Source organism: Ambystoma mexicanum, chromosome 3p (assembly GCF_040938575.1).
Source record: "Ambystoma mexicanum isolate Mex_15411 chromosome 3p, UKY_AmexF1_1, whole genome shotgun sequence".
Classification (NCBI taxonomy): Eukaryota; Metazoa; Chordata; class Amphibia; order Caudata; family Ambystomatidae; genus Ambystoma; species Ambystoma mexicanum.
This window is the reverse complement of record NC_090925.1, coordinates 903,896,483-903,919,884: the sequence shown is the minus strand read 5'-3', so window position 1 is coordinate 903,919,884 and position 23,402 is coordinate 903,896,483. Positions and strand designations below refer to the sequence as shown.

Below are 23,402 nucleotides of genomic sequence, written 5' to 3'. Positions count from 1 at the left end.
ACGCTTACGTCCGGCCCTCCTGTGAGCTGTGGTGCTCTCGGCCTGGCTGTTCCCGGGGGCTTACAGCCGCTTCTGGGCGAGATGAGGAATTCTGTTACGCTCACGGTGATGAATTTCCTTTTGAATTCTTTACTTCTTCTGTGATTTATGTCCATATTATTTTTGTGAGTTATTTCTATGTACTTCTAAGCTTTGAATAAATAGCCATATAAGAGCCGATTATCTTCTAAGAATGCGTGGCTGTGAGTTATTGCGTCGGTCTACGTTTAAAGTATTTGCTCTGTAATTGCATTGGTGATTTATGCTTGTTCCATGCACTTTGGGGAGAGCAATACAGGATCCAAAGAGGGGAAAAGTGCCAGGGAGACAGTTGCAAGGCAACAGGGAAGTGCCAGGCTGTGACCACTGGATGGAACAGCCTAAATGGTAAGGCCTGTGAGGCAGCATAGGACAAACTGGGGGCCTGAAGGCAAGTGCATGGGGCTCGGGGGCGGTTGTGGGGGGGATGCTCAGAGTGATCGTACAGAAAGGCCAGGACCCGAAAGGACACATAAGGGCCCAGGCCACCAATCACAGCGACTGTGGGGTTTAGCACAGGAGGGAGAGAGGGAAGGAGGAGTAAAAGAGGGATATCTTGAGGTGCTTGTGGAACTTTAGGGTATTCGGCTAAAGGCAGAGAGAAAGGGGGTAGCTGTTCCAGAGAAGGGAACCAGCCGAAAAGAGGAAACGGACATCCGCTCGCTGCTTAGAGAAGCGCTTGACAAGCAGAGAGTTGGAGCAGGAGGAATCTGGAAGGAGAATATTTGGTGAGAGCAATTTGCAGATAGCATGGTCCCCACGCCGAGCAGCCTTATGGATGATGCAGAGGGATTTAAATTTGATCGGGAGCCAGTGGAAAGATTTTAGGACTTAAGGCCATGGATAAGTCTTGCAGCCCTATTCTGGATTAGCTGGAGGTGACATATAGAAGAAGGTAGATTAAGGAAAAGGCTGTTACAGTAGTCCAGCCTGGAGAGTAGCAGAGCTCTGGAGACATCGAGCTTCTGGGGGAAAGTGAGGAAAGGGAGGATGACCCTGAGGAGGTAGAGCTGGAAGTGGGCAAGGTCCAGGATTTGAGTAATGAAAGAAATAGGAGTAGAAGATGACTTCCAGGTTTCTAGTCTCAGAGGCGGCAGAGGGTGTAATGCCCATTGAGGGTGGCCAGAGTAAAGGTAGAAGAGAGGGAACAGGAGTCCCGATAGAAAGAATCTCAGTCGTGCTGGCCTTGAGACCCAGATCGTTGGAGGTACACCAAGCCTGGATGGCAGACAAACAATCAGGAATGACAGGCAATCAGGAATGACAGAGGTCGTCGGGAAAGATGCAGAGGGTAGTCTGAAGATGATTTGAGTGTCATCGGCATAAGACTGGAAGTGCGGGGAAAAGGTGGAGATAAGGTGAGCAAGAGGGGCGAGATAGATGTTAAAGAGCCAGGGTGAAAGCATAGAGCCCTGGGGAATGCCACAGGTGGAGATCAAAGGGGGTGAGGAGAAAGAACCCAGGATAACCTACGAGGGACGGTCAGTGAGGAAGGAGGTGAGCCAGTCCAGTGCCCGCTCCGAGATACCAAGTGTATCATGGAGCAGTTTGTGCCTCTGGATGCTCGGAATCCAAATTGATGGTCGTGCAGGCAACCAACAAGCTCAGTATGCCATGTCAGTTGGGGAAAGACCAACTTTACAAGAAGTTTTCCCAAGGAAGGGAGTGAGCGAGATGGGGCAGTAGTTAGCCGGACATGAGGGGTCGGCAGAAGGCTTTTTCTGGAGGGGGCGCACAAGAGTGCTTGAGGGATGAGGGGAAAGACCCAGCGGCAAGAGAGTGATTGCAGAAATCCATGAGTGTGGGGGCAAAGGAGCCGATATTGTCCTCAATAGTTCTGGAAGAACAGGGGGAGACCGGTTTGCAAGAGACTTTCATAGAGCAGACAACTCTAGTGACTTCGTCTGGCGTGATAGGGGAAAAGGGTAAAGAGTGGATGAAGGGGCAGAGGGTGGCAGGCAGATGGGTGGAGGGGTCGGGGGGAGGAAGAGAGAGGACTGAGAATGTATTATGTTTTAGCAGTGAGGTGGGTGGCCATTGCAGTGCTGAGGGCCAGGAAGGAAGAGGCGAGGTAGAGACTGCTGAAGGATTGGCTAGTTCCTTGCAAATTTTAAAGAGTTTAGTAGTGTTGTTAAATGCTCCAGAGGCTCATGCCTGGATGTGAGCCCTCTCATTGGAGCAAATGGATAGACGATATTGCCTTTGGAGAAGGCAACATGCCAGTTTATCAGAGATTGAGCTTGAGGTCTGCCACATCTGTTCAGGTGCTTTGCACTTGCGTTTCGGGGCTGCTAGATCAGAGTCAGAGCAAGTGTTGCGTTTGGAAGCAGGTTTTAGGCGGATCCTCATGACGGGGGCAAGAATATCGAGGGTGTTAGAGAAGCAAGAGAGGTTGTTGAAAGCGGAGTCAATAGTTGAGTCAGAAGTTGAAGGAGGGGAAGGGATGAAGGGGGTAGTGAAACCAGCAACATTGGACCGACATCTGCGAACGAGGCTGTCCGAGCTGGGGAAGTTCGGTCAAAGGGCAGAGAGGTCCAGGGTGGGAGAAAGGAGAGTGTGGTCAGAACAGGATGGAGAGAGGGGTGGAGAGCAAGAGATCAGAATGAATGAAGGCATTGAGAGTGTGTCCAGCTGAGTAGGTAGGGTCGGAGGGGAGAATGAAGAGGGCAAGAGGTGCAGAAGTCACGGAAGAGAATAGAGGCTGTGATTGAAGAGTCTAAGTGAATGTTGAAGTCACCCAGAAGGAGGAGAAGGACAGGAGAGAAGAGAAGAAATCGTCCCATTCTGAGAGAAAAGGGAAGCTGGGGCTTGGGGGACCTGTGGATAGTATCAACAGTCAAAGAGGAAGTGGGAGAGATGCCAATCTTGCAGACCAGGCTTGCTAGGAGGTGAATGGCTGGGTGGGTTTGAGGGAATAAAGGGTCCCATTCAGGGAGGATCAAGGCTACACCGCCGCCAGTCCGGTTGAGACGAGGCTTTGAGATGATCTTGTAGCCATCATGGAGAAGGGAGTCAAAAGTAGTGACTGAGCTGGCATTGAACCACGTCTCAGTGAGAGCGAGGACGTCGATGTCGTCTTCAATAAGGAGGCAGATGTCGGAAGAATGTTTGATAGAAGAACGAGCATTGAGTGTGGCTAGGTGAAGCCGGTCACATGCCTTAAAGGTTTTCCGGGCAGGGGCACAGGGAGTGGTGGTGCACCTGTCAGAGGTGGTGAAGGAGGTGCTGAGAGAGAGGAAGGGGGAGTAGCAGGAGCAGGAAGGAAGTTGATGAGACAGCAGCCGCCGGGTAAAGAGGAAGAGATTAGGTTGAGGACCCTGGGCCAGGATAGTGGATGAGAAGCCAGCCAAGAGAACTTCCCATCTAATGCCACCATTAATGAGTGAAGAAGAGAAAGGGGAGAGCGTTGAAATCAGATGAGGAGTCCATAGATCTGGAGAGGCGACAGAAGAGAATGTCAGTGACAATTTGTCTGGAAGTGGTACTGAATTGGGTGTCTGCGATAGGTAAACCAGGATTGCAAGAAAGGAGATCTTTGTCAGCGTAGTACTACCAGACTTAGTGAGAGGGGGAGGGGAGAATAGGTGATAGCATAGCTGTTAGAGTAGATGGGAGAGATGGAGAGAGTCATAGCGATGGTAAAGAGGGGAGTGGGACAGGAGTAGATACTGCACCGGCACAAGGCAGCTCACCAGGCGGCCTAGCAGCTGAGGATTGGTAGTTAAAAAGCACACCTAGATTTGAATTTCCCCAAAAGCACTACGTTAGCATATAATGGAGGTTGCGACAAATTAAAAAGCACACACAAGTTTCAATGGGAAAGGTTCAGTCACATGTAAATAGGATAAGACTATGGGAAACATGGAATTTTAGTTCACATAACATATTTACAATACGAGTTCCGGGAGACAGCGATTTTCCCAATCTACTGCTATCAGAACCCAGATATTCAATTTCCAAGGTTAGCAACTTCTTGGGAAAACCCAACATTTTTGGCAGTAATTACCCATTTTGAAAAGGAGTTACAAGTACCTTTCAATGCAAATGTTCGTTTGGTATGAGGAGTCTGGATTGCTTCGGCGATGTACTGGTGATCCGTTTCTAAATCCAATTTCCGTTTTACCTGACAAACCAAACAGTTTCCATTAACAGAGGAAATGTTTATAACTAGGTACACAGAGGTGTTAGGAAAGTTGAATATTGTGGAAAACAAAAATTATACAACAAAATGTACAACTTCACAATTTCTCGTAAACAGTAACATGCAAAACAACAATCAAACTTGTTGGAAGATATTTAGCTGCTGCTTGTAGCCCAGAAGAGCCTGCTTAGCTTGCCAACCACTAACTGGAAGCCATTTGGCCTCCCCAGGCCAAATGGTGCTATACAAATATTCCTATGCGACATTAACTAGGTGTTTGAGAATTTGTGTTACAACATTATAAGGAAACCTGTAGAAGGTATCGGAGACTAAATGGCCACTTGCAACAGATAAAAGGTTATAGTTTGCATATTAAGTGTAATGGCTCCTAGTTTCCCCAGTGGTACGCCCGCACTCTGTCACACCAGATACCCAGGGGTTGTATTTAGCACCTGCTCATCAAATCGATTTACATCCCTGCTATATAAACTGTGTACAATACAAATCAACAATAAAAGAAAGGAAGACAGTATTTTATTTAAAGTGAACCTCATCATACATGCGAGAATCATCTAAAATAAATACATATAAAATAATCAGCCAACCAAAACAAGGCAAGCTAGAAAAAACACTTGCTGTTGAGTGGTCTGGTATGAAAAGAAGGGGGCACGGCAGAGGAACTGCACAGATACTAAGAGAAAAATAAACTTTGCAACCGTACCATATCTAATCAAGAAAGGTGTCAAGGCAACTACTGACTAATGCCCCAGGGGCTCCTGCAGCAAGTACCACAAACAAGGACCTGTGAAACAAGTCACAGAGCACATCCCTTTGCTAAAAGCATCACTCAGTATTCACGTGAAGAAGCACCTATGCAGTGCCCAGCCTCCATACCTGCCCCCGAGACACGCCTCTTCAGTTAGACTCGGAAGGAACCCTGAAGCCCTCCATAGATCTCTCCAAGTTTCAAGCATGCCAACTCGCTTGCAAGTCTTTCTGAAAGAAAAGAGCCTTATAATTTCCTGGGAAAGCATGCAGACAGTAGTGGTACGAGGAGAAAGGCCAAGAACTGAAAATAGATCATTTAATATGTTGAGAACAAGAACACCACCACAAACGTGGAAAACCTCCATTATCATCCCCATCTATAAAAAGGGAGATTGCACTAATCCAGCCAGTTACCAGCCAATAGACCCTCTCTTTCTTAGCTTATTCTTAAAGAAATAGAAGAATGGCTGTCCAAAACTGGCCGGCTATCAAGGTTTCAAACTGGCCTCAGGAGGGGTATTGGCACAGGGTTAAATGGTCTCTTCAACAATACGCTTGTGGGAAAAGTGCACATCAATTGTACGTTGCCTGTGTAGACCTGACCCAGGCTTTTGACATGGTTGATCGAACCCGCCTGTGGTTGAAATTGCAAAAATGGGGCATTCCAAACACATTGTCCATCTTGGTTAATTTGCACGCTAGTACAACGCATTCTGGACAAACTCTACATCAATGGCACAATTATGAGGGAAATACCAACTAGCAAGGGGCTCATACCAGGGTGTGTGCTGGCCCCCTGCTGGTTTTATTTTTACCTGTCAGATTAGGGGGACAACTTGAATCCTGTAGCTTTTGCCCTCCTGCCCCCAAAATTGCGGGGGAGAAAATATGGCTAAGCTATCCAGATGTTTTATTACTAGATCATACTCAATCGGGACTACATCATCTCATTACTAGTTTCAATTCCTATACAAAAATAATGAATTAAAAATGCACCCATCAAAACCAAATATAATGTGCTTTACGAGTACTAGGGTTAAGTACTCCTGGAAGCTGGTGGATGCAAAATTGGAGGTGGTATAGAACATGAAAAATGTCGGTTTTGTTCTTACTAAGGTTACTCATCGTACGATGCATTATGCCAAGCTCTATGAGAAGGGTGAGCAATTTGGAGCAAAAATGCAGTACATTGCACAGAAATATTGTAGGTTTACCTTAGTTCCACTGATAACATTTTACAACATTAAGGTACTCGCAGTTATTTTGTATGGTCTAGAAACGAATTCCCTATCTGAAGAATTTAATTTTAAAAAATTGGAGGGGAAGATTTGGCGCAAAGCACTTTTATCTGCCCAACTGTGTCCCTGCTGTGATGTTAAAGTATAACTTGGGCTTACTTTCAATGCATGCTATGGTCCTCTGGAGAGCAATGGCTGTTTTTAGAAACATAATTATGGCAGGGGGAATACCTTGTATCATATTTTATTGTACCAGCTAGTGAGACCAGACCCTGGTTGTCTGGCAAGTTTCAAAGCATAATGTTTGGAACTCTTACCCATTTTCAACACAATTAGTGAAAATGTAATTCTGAATTCGGAGGGTGTTAAACATAAATTATATGAAAGTGACTGGATTAAAACCTGTGATAGAAGGGGTAGTTACAAATTATTCAATGATTTAACTCTTGAATAAGCACTATGGGACCACACCATCCAATTTAAAAATGCCCTGATGGACATCACCTAAGGACATTCCTGAGATTCAGGCTTAATTTGATACACACTTGTGAAATTTTATTTATCTGTAAACTAAGCTCAGATAACAACTGTAGGTATTGTAATGACAATATTATTAAATGCCCATCTTTGCGATCACTAAACTAAATAATGTTTTAAGTTTTGTATGTGAAGGTGGTTGGATTAACAATGATGAATTCTGGAAAAATAGTTTTTAGTGGTAGAAATCTGTTCCATGACTCCCCAGATGCCAAGTCATCCCACCCACATTTGCTGCCTTCGTTTTATATATGTTCTATATAAAAGCAGCCTCAGCAGATGCATGCACATTGAGGAGCCCAGCCAGTAGGCTTCTCCCTTGATTGGCAAACTTCTTGTATTAACCCTCATTGGTTTAAAAGGCACAGAACAATAACTATCAATACTTTGTTAAGTGCATGCCAACGGCATCTGCCAGTTGCCATTCCACAAACTATTCTCCTTTATAAGACCTGTTCCCTTCTTACTCATCTGTAGCAATAGCTTTGGCCATAGGGGCAACATGCTCGCCTTGGAAGCAAGACGGCACGGGTCTGCGCTTAGAAACCTCCGGGTATTAAGCGCATTATAAATAACCTAGCATATCATATTATAGAGGGGCACACTGCACTGCCATGGGCGTGAAAACCCTGGAGCAAGAATATCATTTTAGCTAAAGAAATGAGGTTCGTTTTACAGACATGTTCTACAACTCCACCCACCCTCGCTTACATGGTAGGCCAGACAAACACAATGGGCGGTTGTATAACCGAGCCTCCACAAAGATGCACACCACAGTTGTGTTGGTTTCCAGGCAGGCTGCAAGCTTCTCTTCTTAGTTGTAGGTCCCCCTTTAAATTTCACAGATGTTCGAGCTTGAGTTAAAGTGAGGGACTGTTGAATCACTTTTATAGAACAATGAACAAGGCAAGATAGAAGCTCTTACAGGCAACATCCACTGCCCCCCCCTACTCCCAACATACACAGTAGGCCTGGATTAAACTTGACCATGATGCAACTTTGACATGCATCCATCACAGAGCTGATGAAAGGCACCACAGTCACTCTACGTGCATATACAGGCCGTCTGGCAGGCAGCCGAAGCTTTCTACCCTGATCTAATATAGGAAGTTAGGAAGCACGTGTGAACAGTTGCACATCAGTCTTTATTTACTCTGCATAAGTGATCACGAGTTAACACGTGGTGTCTGGTTTGGTGAGGTGTGCTCTCAGCCACATTCATCCCTGGCTTGCTCTGAAAACCCCTCACCCATTTTAGTAGTCCCATCAGCACAGACATGGCAGAGTGAGTAGTTGAAGTTTGCCTTACGACAAGGGGGCAGAGTTAATAATAGTCTGTAGTAACCCCTGGTTGCAGATGCAATCAAGACTCAATAAGTAATAAGAACTGGAGAAATGGAGGTTGGTGGGATGTCTGCCATTTCACAATCTACGATTGTTGCCGACTACTACAGCGTTTTGAGCATGCTCATGGGGTACTACTAAAAGTCTCTACCCTCTGCACTAATTCACATGAAACTCTCAGTAACCTTTTAATACTCAGTAGCTCATGCTACACCTTTACTTACCATAGGACATAGTTGGAACAGAGTGGACTGTAGTAACAGTGCCTGCAGGCAGGCTTTGCCCCCACTGTCCTTCAAGACTGTGCAGCACTTGCCCACCAGAAGAACTCTTCTACTTGAAAGTACATCACAAAGAGTGAAAATCCAAAGCCCTGAGAAGCAACAGAGGACAGAGCCTAGTGGAAATCCAAGAACCTGTGGGACAATGCTGTTATAAAGACTAGGAGATGTGGTGGAACAGTAATGCCCAAAGGGGGGCATGTCCCTAGAGGGAGGTATTCATGATGGTCCAAGCAGTGCATTTTAGAGCTTCTGTGAGGCGGAAGCAACAAACCATAACAGAGAATGATGCAAGTCACCATGAATCCAGGACGTGGGGCACACCAGCTCACAGCATGCATTTGACAGGGCTTAGATGCTCGAAAGGGGTTACATGTTCTAAACTGAGTCACAGAACACTACAGGATGCTGGGAAATTTGCCACTGCAACCAATATTCTCGCATCACACTCGGGTCCAAACCAACTAAACTTGCAATATGACAAGCAGCAGTAAAGCAACCGAGTGCAAGCTCTACTATTTCTTCTGATGTGCATACATTCCCTTAATCCACATTTCCACTTGGGCACACTTTTCACTGGTCAAAGATTTGTTTATCCTGAGGGCCCACGGACTGCAAAGATGCTGGTTACCCAGAACATTCTGGAAGCATTTAAAACACAACTCCCAAGAAGATGCCCTTTCGCTCCAACACTCTTAGGAAGATTAAATGATAAGGGCACGAGCAAGCTGAAAAAAGCAGATAAACATAACATTTCTAACTGCCACTAAATCCAAACCTAAAACCTGCACGAGTGAAGAGAGGGACTGATGATCACTCAAGCACATGGGAAAAAGCAGAGAAGTGTCATCAACAGGGTTTCTAAGTCGAATTAGCCATGAGGCGGGAGGCGGAAATGAATGCCAAACAGAAAAGAACAGACCATGAGAGAGAAGTGGTGGGAAAGTGGCGAGATGATAGAGGGAATGCAGAAGGCCTGCACCGTGCCAGGTAAACAGCAGCAGAGGGGGTGAGAAGAACAAAATGCTTCAAGAGCAGAGTATTGCTCATTTGGACACACCAGTCGGGCCTCAAAAATGTGCATTCGCCACTAGCCATTGGCTAGTGATAATTGACTCTTGGCAAGTAAGAAATGGGGTGCTTTGTGTATGTGGAGAATAGATGGGCTCGAGGCTCATGCCTGGCTAGTAGCTTGCCACTTGATATTTTAACCTCTGTACCCTTCCCATGACTGCCACAACATCCTCAAACCTCTTAACATCCCACAATACCCTCAGTTCTGCCCTTCTACAGCCTAGTTCTGTGCTAGCACAAAGAATGCCTAGATTAGATTATGTGCGGGTAACTATTTCTAACCCCACTTTGTCATCAATCAAAAATGAAGTGATCAGCTTGTCTCCGGACAAAACCATTTTATAAAGGGCAAATACTTGCCTCTTCTGGGTATTAAACTCCTCCTTAACCAGGAAACTGCCTGCAATTCACCTAGTCTACGCAATTGCACCCCTTATCATATAGGAGGAAGTGAGATATACGGAATGAGATGAGGAGTAGAACAAGAAGGAAGGACAACAGGTACAGTCTAATCATAACCTCTCACTTATCCCAGTCCTTAGATATAAGGTTGCCAACTCCCAGTACAAAACCGGTGAAACAGCGTGAACTATAACTCATAACCCAGTGTACAATAAATCACTAAACAGAAGCCTTCAGCACACACCTGCCAATGCGGACTGGATCCAGCTCATCCACACATTTGGACAAGGCTGCACAAACGCATGTTTTTTTTTTTTTATCTCCCTTGCAGCAGAACATATTTCAGCCAACACCTGCAGCGTAATAGGCAAAAACAATCATGTACCTAATCTACTCTGTCATCAAAGAAGTCTTTCCACCTTAGCCAGACAAGCCATCAAATGATAAAGGGGTCCTCCACAAATAGATTAGAACTGCCTCTCTCATATACAACGAAATGTAACACACCACTTCCTCAGAGCAAGACCTAGACATCAAATGAAGGAAACACAATCTCTACTTTCTTGTAATATGTTTAACCTTAAGAGCAACGGCTGGATCCATTTTAAAAAATGAAAGCTTCCGGTCTTACTAACAAATCTGATCCCCAACAAAACAATTTCCCAAATTCTAGTGAGTCACTGCCAGCCAGAAAGTCATAACCTTTACATTCAATGATGCCATGGGTTCAGAAGACCTGATGTGCTATTTGCTGACCCAAATTATGTTTTTTCATTCCAGACCTTTCATACATTGGGGAAGAGGCGTGTGTAGGATCCCCCTACCTATACTGCAATGAGATCTATGGAATAGATTTACTTTCCCCATAGTTCTACAAGTATCGATTAACAGCCCCTATCCCCAACATACAACAAGAAGGCTGTTTTAATCTAAATATTTTGTTTTATTTCAAATAAAAATCATAGAATTAAATGTGGTCCCTAATTCACAACAGTGGGGAAGCCATCCACAATACCTCAAAAGAAATGGACACAACTTGTCCACAGAAAGGAAAATGCAACGTACCTGAGGTTATCTCACGAATGTTTCCATTACAATTTGGACAAAAATCCATACAAAGAAAAACATGAATGACTATTCTAGACAATGGGCCTCATTCCAAGTGTGCCGGTCTGGAAACAACGGTGGCGGTAAGCTTACCAGCACCGTTGTTTCCAGACCGGTACACTAAAACTCTGCGGGCGGGTGGCGTCCTGCCCGGGAGGTCAGACCTGCCAGGCGGAACAGCACCCGCCCGCAGTGTTTTCACAAAAGCACAGGCACTGTTACGGTGCCAGTGTTATCGTCCCCACTCCCATAGAGTCCTGTTGGACTCTATGGGAATGGGGACTTACAATTTTCTGGCGCTTGACTCTCCGGTCCGCCGGGGTTGTAATCCCCGGTGTTACTGGGAAGTCAGGCACCAGTAAATCATTACGGGTCCGGCGGCAACCCGCCAGTATCACCAGCACAGTTATCGCTGGACCCATAATGAGCCCCAATAAGTTCAAATACTTCACAATAAAGAGACCAAAATTGACACTGCTTGACTTCATGAGCGCATCAATTTACAACATGGAATTTTTGTGGTCACCAACCCAACTCCTCATTAATATAAAAAGGTGAAGCAGTTCTCGGAATAAAGTTGGACATAAAACAATTTTCTTTTTTCTGAAACTATTAAATATTGGCATCGGAAAATATGTTGCATTGGTATACTTTTTCCCAATTCTTAGACCGATTTAAATCTAAAATATTGGACACTAGTGCGACAGTCTGGTACCGAACACATCTCGGCAGCTGCTAAGGTGGTTGCTCTGGCAGTAGACAACATCTCTCGGCATATTAGAAACATCCTCACGTCGAACGTTATGTCCTATGCATTGAGTGGGTTTATTCCACGTCGGAAAAAAGAATCCTGCTTCTCAACACTATCCGTAGTACGAGTAGCATTTACCTGTGTGAATTTATAGTGTGATATTCCCGTATTTTCTGACTTCTACATCAGTCCCTGGATTAATATTGGAGCTCCCTGTACCCGATTTACAGGTGGTTATCATCAGATTTTTGAATTGTGCATTAAAACTGGGCTGGTATTAGGTCGCCCTTGGAACTTTGTTATTTGAATAGCATATTGATAGTTGGACTGTACTAGTTACAAGGATTTATTTTGGATATCCATCTGCACTAGGACCTACGGACTGCAACTGAGATCATAGCCCCAGTTCCTGCTTCCTTGGTTGTCTTGGATTCTCCAGTTCTGCCCTAGGTTGTGTGCCCTATTTCCTGTGTTCACCCTGTTCACTAGTATGTGGAGCGCAGTCATTTTAAACTTCCTTGTTATTCCTGACCTTCTATTAGCCATTGGTGGAAGTCTGTTCTTTTGTCCAGGAGAAGTGTTTTGGATCCGTATCCCTTAGTTGCGCCCTCATGCCATTTGGGTCAACCTCCTGCTCACTTCTCAGTCCCTTGTTGGCTCTTGAATTGTAGCGTCCATTTTGGGCAACTGACATGGACACCTCTGACTTATGGACTATTGTTCTTTCATCTGCACAGGAGCTGTCTCAGCATATCTAAGACTACCTAGCTAGGTGTCACTTCGATCCTTCATCATCTGCAATTCAAAGTGCCATACAACCCTCCTGACTTGTTACTTTTCCCTTGCAGCCTAGTGGTAAGCCAGGTGGAATTCCTCCCACCTTTTCATTCGAGCCCTCTGCACCACGTGTGTTAAGCTTCCACTGAGCAATACACTCGGGAGGAAAGTCTACTAAAACCCGGCAGGTCTTGGCAAACTGTTGGTTCTTAGTGTGAGCCTCAATAAGATTTGACATTGGTTGCAATTATTATGGTATTTATTGAGCTCGGACCTAACTTCAAAAAGCAACGCAGCGCTTTACAGAGGTATACAACAAAACAGATACACAACACAGTGCTTTTCAGAGGTTACAACAGAACAGCTATACAGCGCAAGGGAGGTGGGAGGGGGGGTAAGATACAGAGCAGCACAGAGTAGAGATACAGCTGTACAGACTGGCGGGGAGAAGAGGGGCAGATGTCTAGAGAGTCAGGTGGTGCGGTGGGCGACATGATTGTCTAGGTGTTGAGGAGGAGAGAATCCTTCAAGAGTTCTCGGAGCGTGGGGGCAAGTCAAATGCTGACGGGGAGAAGGTTCAATGGTCTTGGGGCATAGGCAGAGAAGGCTTGTTTTTCGGGTGCCTTCCTTTTTGCAGCGGTGGATTTCAAGTCTGCACATGTCCTGGCTTCTGGTGGTGCGCTGTACGCCGGAGATGCAGAGTTTTTCCGCGAGATAGCTCAGTGACTAGAGGTCGACTGCCTTATAGATGATGCAGCAAGGCTTGAAGGTGATTCGTGGGAGTCAGTGAAGGTCGATAAGGGCCGGGGTGATGTGGTTGTATCTGCATAAACCCTTGTTGATGCATGCTGCCATCTGTAGGACACTTCTCAGGAGCACAAGGGAGGACCACAGGAGGCCTTTGAGGAGGGCATTGCCCCCACCCAGGTCGGATAGGGTTAGTGCTTGAACAGTGGATCTAAAGCTGTCGGAGGGAGGAAGGGCTTGACTTTCCGCATGAGGGAGAGCCAAGACCAAGCTGAGTTTTCTTAGCTATGCGTGTCTTGAAGGAGAGGTTTGTTGATGTGGAACCAGAGGGACTTGGCACCCAAAGTGAGCTTGGATGTGAAGCCCTCAGGGTTCATGGTCGATGGCCAGGTTCTGCATCTCATCTCTGGTGTTCGGTCTTTGTGAGGAGAAGGAATTCTGTCTTGGAGGGGCTGAGCTTCAAGTAAGCACTGGACATCCAAGACAGGATCAGCAGGAGACAGGTTTTGAGCCTGTGGATGTCCTAGATCGAGTCGGTCTTGAGGTATAGCGGTGTCTCGTCGACATATTGGTGCATGTGGATGTTGTGTGTGGCTAGAAGGGCTTCCAGCCGCTCCATGTATAGATTGAAGATCACCGGGGAGAGGATGGAACCCTCGGGACTCCACGGGTGACTGGTAGCATTGGCGATCTAGAGGAACAACAAACTGCTGGCATTTGGAGAGGTAGGACTTGAGCCAGCGTAGGACAAGGTTGTGATCCCCATGCGCCACTATATGGTGTCTGAGCACCTGGTGGTCTGCTGTGCCGAAAGCAGCCAATGTCGAGTAGAACCAAGAGGCAGAGGTGGCCGTCATCAAGGATGTTGAGGGCTTTGTCGGCCACCTGTATGGTTGCAGCATCCATGCTGCATTTGGGTCTGAACCCGGATTGCTAGGTTTGCGTTTGGAGGAGATTGCTGGTGTCTGTGTATTGCTGCAGTTGCGCGGCTACCGCTTTCTGGGTGATCTTACCTAGGAAGGGGAGATGAGTGATGGGGCAATACTAGTTTGTCAGGCTCCGGAGTGGGTTTCTTTAGAAGAGGGAGGATTTGTCCAGTCTATAGGGTCGATGGGAAAGTGCCTTAAGTGAGCTGTTGATAATCTCCAGGTAGGGAAGGGGAGGATGTTTGTATACAATGTGGCTAGGTAGGTGGCAAGGGTTTCTGTCAGGTCCTCTGTAGAGTGTGTCTTGAATGTTGTCCAGGGTGTGGAGATTTCACGACGAGGGATGCGAGGTGGTCTGTGGATGCAGAGTTGGTGTCTATATGCTGGCGAATCTTGCTGACTTTGTCAAAGGTGTTGATGGCAGTGGATTTGTCGATGGAGTGTGGTATGGCAGCTCAGGGAGTGTGTTGATGAAGTGCTTGACTGCTTTGAAGAGGACTCTACTTTTGTTGTTGGCTTCTGCTATGGTGTTCTGATAGAAGAAGGCATTGGCTGCGTCGATTACTTGTCGGCGGGTTGCTCGGAGTTCCTTGAGGAGCACCAGGTCAGATGCGGTCCTGGAGCAGCACCAGGTTTTCACTTGTTTCCTGATGACTATTGCTAAGGTGGAATTCTTGCGTGTATCAGGGTGCTGACCGTTTCGGTTTGCAGGTGTGTTCACAGGCGCATGTCATTTGATGGAGGTTGAGAGGGTGGCGTCGAGTGCTTCCAATAGAGTTGGTTTGGTTGGGGGTGTTCGGTCCATAGGAGGTGTTTATTGGCAAGGTATTCTGTGAGGGCTTCCCCTACACCAGGAAGTTCGTAAAGGAACTCAAGGTTTGTCTGATGGGTTTCTGCTGGGAGTGCTTGACTGGGGTGGTGTGCAGGATGTTGAAAGGCATGGCCAGGTTGTCAGACCGGTCAAGTGAGAGAGAAGAGCTGTAGCGAAGGGAAGGCAGTGCAGCAATGATTAGGTTAAGGATGTTACCTTTCTCATGCAATGGGTCTTTTGAGTGATGTGTGAGGCGAAGGGTGTCCAGAAGGCCAAAGAGGGCGTCCTTCATCGGTTTGGTGGCCCTGTTGCCTGGGAGGTGAAGGTCACTTGGGAAGATCATGTTGGGGTTTGTGTGATGTGAGGGACATGGTGGTGATCTGGTCGGTCAAGTCCCTGATTTAGGCGGTGCTAGGTTTGGGTGGTCTGAATAGGAGATGGAAAATGGCTGTGTGTCAGGTAGAGCGGGAAGTGGCAGTAGAAGACTCTGAAGGATCCAATGTTGACGTCAAGTCTGGTGCAGGGCACAAGCTCTTGTGAATGACCGAGGCCTCCGCCTGTCTTGTTCGGCCAGTCTCTGTATTGGATGATGTAGCCGTTGGGGACAAGGACATCTAGAAAATGGGTGTAGATGGGTGTCAGCCAGGTCTCGGTGATGAAGATGGCATCAAGGTCATGTGTAGTGATGAGGTTGGAGAGGTCTGCTGTATGAGTGATAATTGAGCGGACATTGGCGACCATCAACTTCCATGTTGTTGATGGTGAGGGGGTGCTAATGGGATTTAGGCTGATGTGGGTGAGTTTGCTGCATTGTGGAGTCCATGCCTTCGAGGAGAGGCGATGTCGTTGATCACATGGCTATGGTGTGGAAGGCCTGTGGGGACGGGCCAAGAAAATACATGTCAGTGTGTGCTTACCTGTGTCTGAGCAGGGGTTTGGATACTGGGTCCTCCTGGTCTGAACAGGTCCAAACAGCAATTGCCCTTCACTTCAGACACCCGTGCGATAGACACCCTTCATCTAAGTGTTAAGAGCAGAAAGCAAAAGGCAGGGCTAGGAAGGTGGGTGGGGCTTTGGCCATATGACCTACATCCACTTGCACCTGCTCACCAGCTGCAAAGACAAAGAGGCTGGCGGTCTGCTTAATTAGGAAAAAGAGTGACAAAACAGGAAGGCACCAACCGTTTAGCAGTGATTGACAGGTGGGCGGGGATTAGGCAATGTGATCTAGATCCACTTGCACCTGCTCACCAGCTCATGTTGGATGTGTTGCAAATAATGGAAAACACTTTAGTTTCTCAGGGTTTATTTTTTTGGCATGCTGGGACGGTAGATCCCAACTCGCTCACTATTTTCAAGGAATTTGGTTCACCCTCAAAGCACCTCTGTACAGTAAGTTCATTAAATAATAGATTTCAATTGTATTGACTATGGCACATGCTCAAAAAAATCTTTCATTCCACGTTTCAATTTGAGATATCAAAGGACAGCAGAGATCCAATAGGCAGGAGAAAAGCCTTGTCATGATGTTACCTACAGTTTCAATGTTAATTATAAATCACAATGCACGTACGCCTTGCACTATAGTCGCATCAGTGATATAGCCTGCAAACAAGGTTCCAAATACTTTAAATTCCATTCAGAGATTTAAATAATTCTTTGGACATTGGGGTAATATTTGGGCCCTTTTTATTTGTCATTTAAAGGTCCAGAACGGAGGACGGCCACCAGGGGGCGCACGGATGGAGACGTTCTCCGTGTGAGCTCCGCGCAAGGGTCCCGAAAAGTGGGTTGAGCCCCCACCACGAGACCCCCGCCGGCTAAAATAGCGTCGGAACCCGGTGTCGGAACCACCCAGGCACCGTTTGGTCCCAACTCCGATCAAAATCGGACCTTCCATTCCGGAGAAATACCCTTCTGCGTCATACCGAAGGAAGACGCGCGAGGCCTGGAAGCTTCCAGCACGCGTTGCACTGACACGGTCCATTTCATCTAGCACAACTCAGACTTGAAGGGAGAAATAGCACAATACCCATGAATGTGAGGGCTCCACACACGGCGATGGCACCGACGCAGGCGCACTCGAGGTGCACATACACGTACATGACCTAAAATGACACACACACTCTCCACGGATACGATCCGTATCTGCACGCTTAATATTAAGGGGCTGAACTCCCCCACCAAGAGATCTATGGTGGCCAGGGAATTTAAGAGATCGAAGATCGACATTCTCTTTCTTCAGGAAACGAGATATCGGAAGGGTGAGGAGAGAATGATCCCATCACGGGAGGTTGGGCCCACCTTTTGGAGCTCGGGCACCTTGAAGAAAGCGGGAGTGGGAATCATAATCAGCAAAAGCCTGCGGAGCACAATTATGGAGACATGGACAGATCAGGAGGGGAGGGCTCTCATAGTCATTGCTAACATAAGGGGCACGATAGTCACCCTCGCTATGCTCTACGCACCTAACCAGGGGCAAAACAGATTTCTGCATAGAATCAGTGAAAAGGTCTTTGGAATGGCCAGAGGACACACGGTCCTCGGCGGGGATTTTAATATATGGATGGACAGCTCCTTAGACAGACAATCTAAAGCAGACGCAGCAAACCCACCCGGTACCCCAAACGAGGCAAGCATCAAACTGTGCCTTGACCTCTTTGGCCTCACTGATTCCTGGCGTCACTTACACCCGTTGGAGAGAGGCTTCACCTTCCATTCCCTCCCCCATGACACGCTTACGCGCATTGATTACATTTTTCTCTCAGAGCATCTCTTGCGTATAATGCAGGCAGCTAGTATACAAACCTCCGCATGGACGGACCACGATATGGTGATGGTGGATATACCCTGGCACGATCTAACCCCACGAAACTCCAAATGGAGATGTAATGATTCTTTATGGGCCGATTTGGTCTTCAGAGAAAACCTTGAGACTGAAATCAAACAGTTTTTCCTTACCAATGATACGGGGGAGGTGGGAAAGACACACGTTTGGGAGGCCGCCAAAGCGACGCTGAGGGGAATACTAATAAAAGAGGGAGCCGATAAAAAACGTGAACGTGCCCTGGTGGAGACAGATATAAGGGAAAGGCTTGGGAGGGCCCAGGATATGGCACAGTCATCCCCATCCGAGAGGTCTGCACATATTGCCGAAGTCCGCCGTCTCAGGGAAGAGTTGAGAATACTCATTGCCGGTAAGACGGCCCAGACCCTGCAATATCTTAAGCAAAAGTACTATGAGAAGGGTGACGGGGCCGACGCTCTCTTGGCGGCCCGCCTCCGCGCGCAAAAAGCGGAGAGATGGGTTGAAACGATCGAGAGACTGGATGGCACTCTCACAGACACGGTAGTCACAGCCCCCGAGGACATACAAGAAGCATTTGCCTATTTTTACGAAGCCCTATATACGTGTGACCCGCCCCCTCCCCCCCCGTAGGAAGTATAGACGCATATCTGAAAGAATTACGGATCCCCACACTAACACCCACTGAAGCGGATTCCTTAGACATGCCTGTCCTTGAAGAAGAAGTCATAGAGGCCATCAAGAGGTTGAAAACAGGGAAAGCCCCAGGGGATGACGGATTCACACCTGGGTTCTATAAAACGTTCTCCCCCTTTATTGCTCCTTTTCTTACTTCACTGTTTAACCACATCTTTATCACAGGCCATGCACCTCCATCCTTTTCACAAGCCCTCCTCGCGGTCATTCCAAAAGAGGGCCGTGACCCCAGACACTGTAGCTCTTACCGCCCCATCTCCTTGCTTAATATCGATGCGAAGATTTACGCCAGAGTGATTGCAGCCCGGTTAGAGACATTCCTCCCCAGACTGATAAACTCTGACCAAGTTGGCTTCGTCCTTGGCAGACAGGGCGCAGATACAATGAGAAAAACGCTGCATTTAATCCATGAAGCGAAGGAGATGGAGGGAGACCCGTCCCTTCTGTCTCTGGATGCCGAGAAGGCCGTTGACCGGGTCTCCTGGGAATTCCTGGAGAGGGTACTGAGTTCATACGGGCTGGGACCACAGCTTTCCCGTGCCATTAAAGCACTCTATAGCTCCCCCGTGAAGTCCCTGGCGGTGAACGGGGGATACTCTCGTTGGTTTCCCCTTGAGAGAGGCACAAGGCAAGGTTGCCCACTGTCAGCGATCCTATTTGTGATGTCTCTGGAACCACTGGCACAAAAGCTGAGAAATGACACCAGAGTTAAGGGTATCACAGTGGGCGACCGGGAATATAAATTGGGCCTATATGCTGATGATATTTTGCTACATGTGACCGACCCCTTAGACTCGATCCCGGCAGCATTTAGTATTATTGAGGAATATGGAGCGCTTGCGGGACTGAAAATCAATACAGGCAAGTCTGTCCTCCTTCCAATAGATAGCCGCAGAGACACGGATGCCGAGCGCTTCGCCCCCCTGGGAGTTAAGGTCAGCCTCACTACGCTCCGGTACCTGGGCATTAACGTCACCTGTGACCTTGGATCCCTGTATGAGGCCAACTTCCCCCCAATGTCCCTTGCTCTCCAGAAAGATGTCCAAAGGTGGTCCAAACTTACCATTTCGTGGCTAGGGCGTCTAAATGCTGTAAAAATGGTCCTGCTCCCTAAACTTGTATCTATTTCAAATGCTCCCTATTAAAATGCCCCCAGACTACTTTACAGACACAAGGAAACTGATATTAACCTTTCTATGGCAAGGCCAAAAGCCAAGAATCCCGAGATCCCTCCTTCAACTTAGAAAGGACAACGCTGGGGTGGGTCTCCCAGATATTGAGACATACTACAGAGCCACTCAGCTTAGGGTCCTTGTCCCACATTTCAGGCAGCAGTCAGAACCCCAGTGGATAGCGCTTGATAACTATCACCTCCGTCCCTTTATCATGAGTGAATGGCTATGGGTGCCTGGACCACAACTACGTAACACTGTCAAATCCCACCCCATCATAGGCACGATATGGTTGATATGGAAACCAGGGAGGAAAATGGTGGGTGTCACTACATGGCCCGCCCCACTGGGGCATCTCTGGTCACCAGGGATCCGCGATGCTATTCCTGAGCCAGGGAGTTATGAAGCATGGTATCAGGCGGGGCTGGAAAGGGCAGGGCAACTGCGCCGCAATGACTCCTTTATTACCATTCAGGAGTTGCAGGAAGCCCTCGGCATAGGTAGCCTCTCGGTCTTCCTGTATCTTAGACTCAAGGGGGTAATGTCCAGACCCATATGGAAACAACAGTTACAAAGAGACCTCACGCCGTTTGAAAAGATCCTTGATTTATGCACTAGCTCCAAAGGTTTGATCAGTGCTATGTACCTCGCACTCATTGAAATCGATATTAAACCCTCCTTGACACTCAAGGGCAAATGGGAAGCTGATATGGGCAGGCAAGTCTCCCCAAATCTATGGTTACAAATGTGCAGAAGAACGGCGAGATCTTCCCTATCGTGTCAATACAAATTACATGCTATCAAACTATTATACAGATGGCAATACGTCCCTTCCCGGCTGGCCAAGATGTACCAGGGAGTAAGCCCGAATTGTTGGAGGGGATGTGGGAGGCGGGCCGATTATTGGCATATGTGGTGGGGATGCGCAAAGGTCCAAATCTACTGGTCAGAAGTCCTTAGCTGGATCAGGGACCTTGACGGGGAGGAAAGAGAGACGCATCCACTGTTTGTTTTGTTTTCCTTAACTGAGGACGGGGATAAGATAGTGGTGGCATGCAAAATGGTGCAGGGCCTATTGATGGCTGCTCGAGCATGCCTTACTATGACATGGAAGAGACCCACGCTCCCTAGCAAGAGTGAATGGCGAGCAGTCGCATTGAGCATCTACAGAATGGAGTGCCTGACTGCGGCATTGCATGGGGATCGTCCCACGGTAGAGAACACCTGGTCGGAGTTTCGCTCCGTATATGCTTTGTGAAATGTGTCTGACTCATGCTATATCTAAAGCTATTAAGGTTTAACGCTTGGATTGACTCGAGTACGTGTCTGTTGAATCAATGCGCGACTTTTATGCCCACTGCCATGATTGAAATGACGGTTTATTGGTGTTGTTTAATGCTCTCTCTAATTTCGGGTCTGATATCATGTGCGGGGGGTGGGAATTAGGGGTGGGATATGTTCGGAAACAATGGTTTGGTTTCCTTCAGGTATGCGAAATAAGTGATTGTTATACTACTTACATGCTCGCTTTCTTTGTAACCAAGAGATGTAAGCTGCATTTATGTGACTGCCAAGCCTTTAAAAACCAATAAAAGTGAAATTTAAAAAAAAAAAAAAAAGGTCCAGAACAGGTGGAGACAGCAACCGGCCTCTGGCAGTTCCCTCAGTAGGCTCTTCCTTTGGGTCTGTCCATCTCAGTACATCCAGTTGTATGCCAAATCTGCTACTCTATCGGAGATGTTGTCTTGCCCCTCTGTTTTCCCAAAACGTGTCTCTTCTTCCAATATGTTTGCGTTTAAAAACTGTTGCAAATGGCCTCAAGAATACAAACTCCCAAGGACATCTCAAGGGTTTCTATTTTCAATTCAGCAAAGGGCCTAATGTCTGGCCCTCAGTCTCAAACCTAGGAAGGGACATGTCCCACCTTAACCCAGGCACCTCTCGATCCAGGACAGGTAATAGAGATTGACATGCAAGCCGTCTGGTGATGGCCTAAAAAGCAAATGATTTATCTAGCTAATTTCAATGGTGTTTGTATTCTGACGTTGCACCGCACACAATAACCAGAATTTAACTTGGTGCTAGTCCAAAAGTACTTTATTCAGCTCGGATTTTAGTTGATTGAATCAATTCATAAGTCATATTCAAAAAGTGTTAACAGCACAGATCTTACACAGTGCCGCATCAGATATACTGTTCTTTTTTCATCCAAATGGTTTCAAGGTACAAGTGCTGTACGGAATAGAGGACAGAAAATATGTAAACAACTTTGTGTGTTAACTGTAGAAGCTCTACTTGTGACAACATCTTTTGGGGATATTCATGCTCAACGGAGTGTTGAGTTCCTTAATAGGTTGTTCCTTGCTTCTCCAAATAGATGTCTCAGCAGGTAGCTAACATTTCTGGTCTCACTCTCGGAAAGGAAAAAAAGAGGATTGACAAAGACATCTCCCGAACAAAGAAAACTCTTCACATCCTACAAAATGACAATTTGAGGAGAAATATAACCAATTTAGCCCTGTTTTGAGAAAGGCCTGCTGGCTGAAACACATGTAAACTGTAAAGGGCGCATTTTGAATAGGACTTCTGAATTGATTCAATCAACTTAAATCCCAGCTGAATAAACTAAACTACTTTTGGATTAGCACCAAGTAAAATTTTGGTTATTGTGTCCGGTGCAACGTCAGAATACAGACACTGTTGAAATTTGATATATGAAGGAAGGGGCTATCCTTTTTATTTTGCAGTGCGACAGACACACCTTACAGTAGGTCCAGGTCGCGAGGTGCAAGTCTCTATACCCCACTACGGATTTTGTGACTTCTCTAGCTAGGCTTCAGACTTCCTTTTCAAACAATCCAGGGGTTCCTATTCAGTTATTTCCCCAAAGGCATGACTTAAGGTTTGTGCCTTTCAGACACTCAAATCTCCCCCTCTCTGGTCATTCTGTGCTCGGCTATCTGTCCCTAAATCTCCACCACTCACCATTCCTCCAACTATCCTCCCTAGTACTCCACCCACCGTTGGATTTCTCTCTCCCTCACACTCCCTTTGCTGTCCTTCCGATGATCCTCTCGCCTTACTGCTTATTTCCACCCTCCAATCTCACCCACTACTACTCTGTCCACACAATCTCTCTTAATCACCCCCTTCCACTCTCAGTTCCCTTTCTCCCTCTCTCAATCCGTACCACTCCACTCACACATATATGCACTTTCAGTACCACTTCCTTTCATTAACCAATACCTCACCTTGCACACTGCCCAATGAATCCCCCTTCACACTTTGTCCTTCCACCTGGTTTCTTCATATGCCTCTGCCTCCTCTGACCTCAACCAACCAGGCCACCACGTCCTGCCCGATAGCTGTCTTTATTCCTGTCACGCTCTTCTCTATTGTCTGCTTGTTCCCCATGCCAATCTTTCCCTGTTTTACACTCAGCAGATGGTGCAATCATCAAGAAACATAAAAGGTGTTCCAAGCCCTGCCCCTTTCATGTGCAGTGGTCAGACAAGATTTTGCAATGCCGTCTCGCAATGCAGAGTCATGCCATTCAAGTTCCAATTGGTGTGCGCGTCTTGCAGTACTTTCAGCCTGCTACTGTGGCTGGGGAGCCATTCTGTGGCTATCACAGGGGAGAGTAATTATTTTTGGTGTTCTGTGTATACACGTGCTTCCACTGTTAATTGTGGCTCTGTTTTGTGCAGCAAAATATCTTCCATCTATTCCTGGTTGGGGCTCGAAGA

General features: G+C 46.9%; 1 protein-coding gene across 1 annotated transcript in view; it reads right to left on the bottom strand.

Annotated features, from left to right (window-relative positions):
- The window catches only part of E2F1 (E2F transcription factor 1), a 718,581-nt gene that overhangs the window by 588,471 nt on the left and 106,708 nt on the right, over nucleotides 1-23,402 (bottom strand). The window contains exon 2 of the mRNA XM_069652146.1: nucleotides 4,111-4,201. Within this exon, the coding sequence (XP_069508247.1) occupies nucleotides 4,111-4,201 (91 nt within the window). The remainder of the gene's footprint in view (nucleotides 1-4,110; nucleotides 4,202-23,402) is intronic.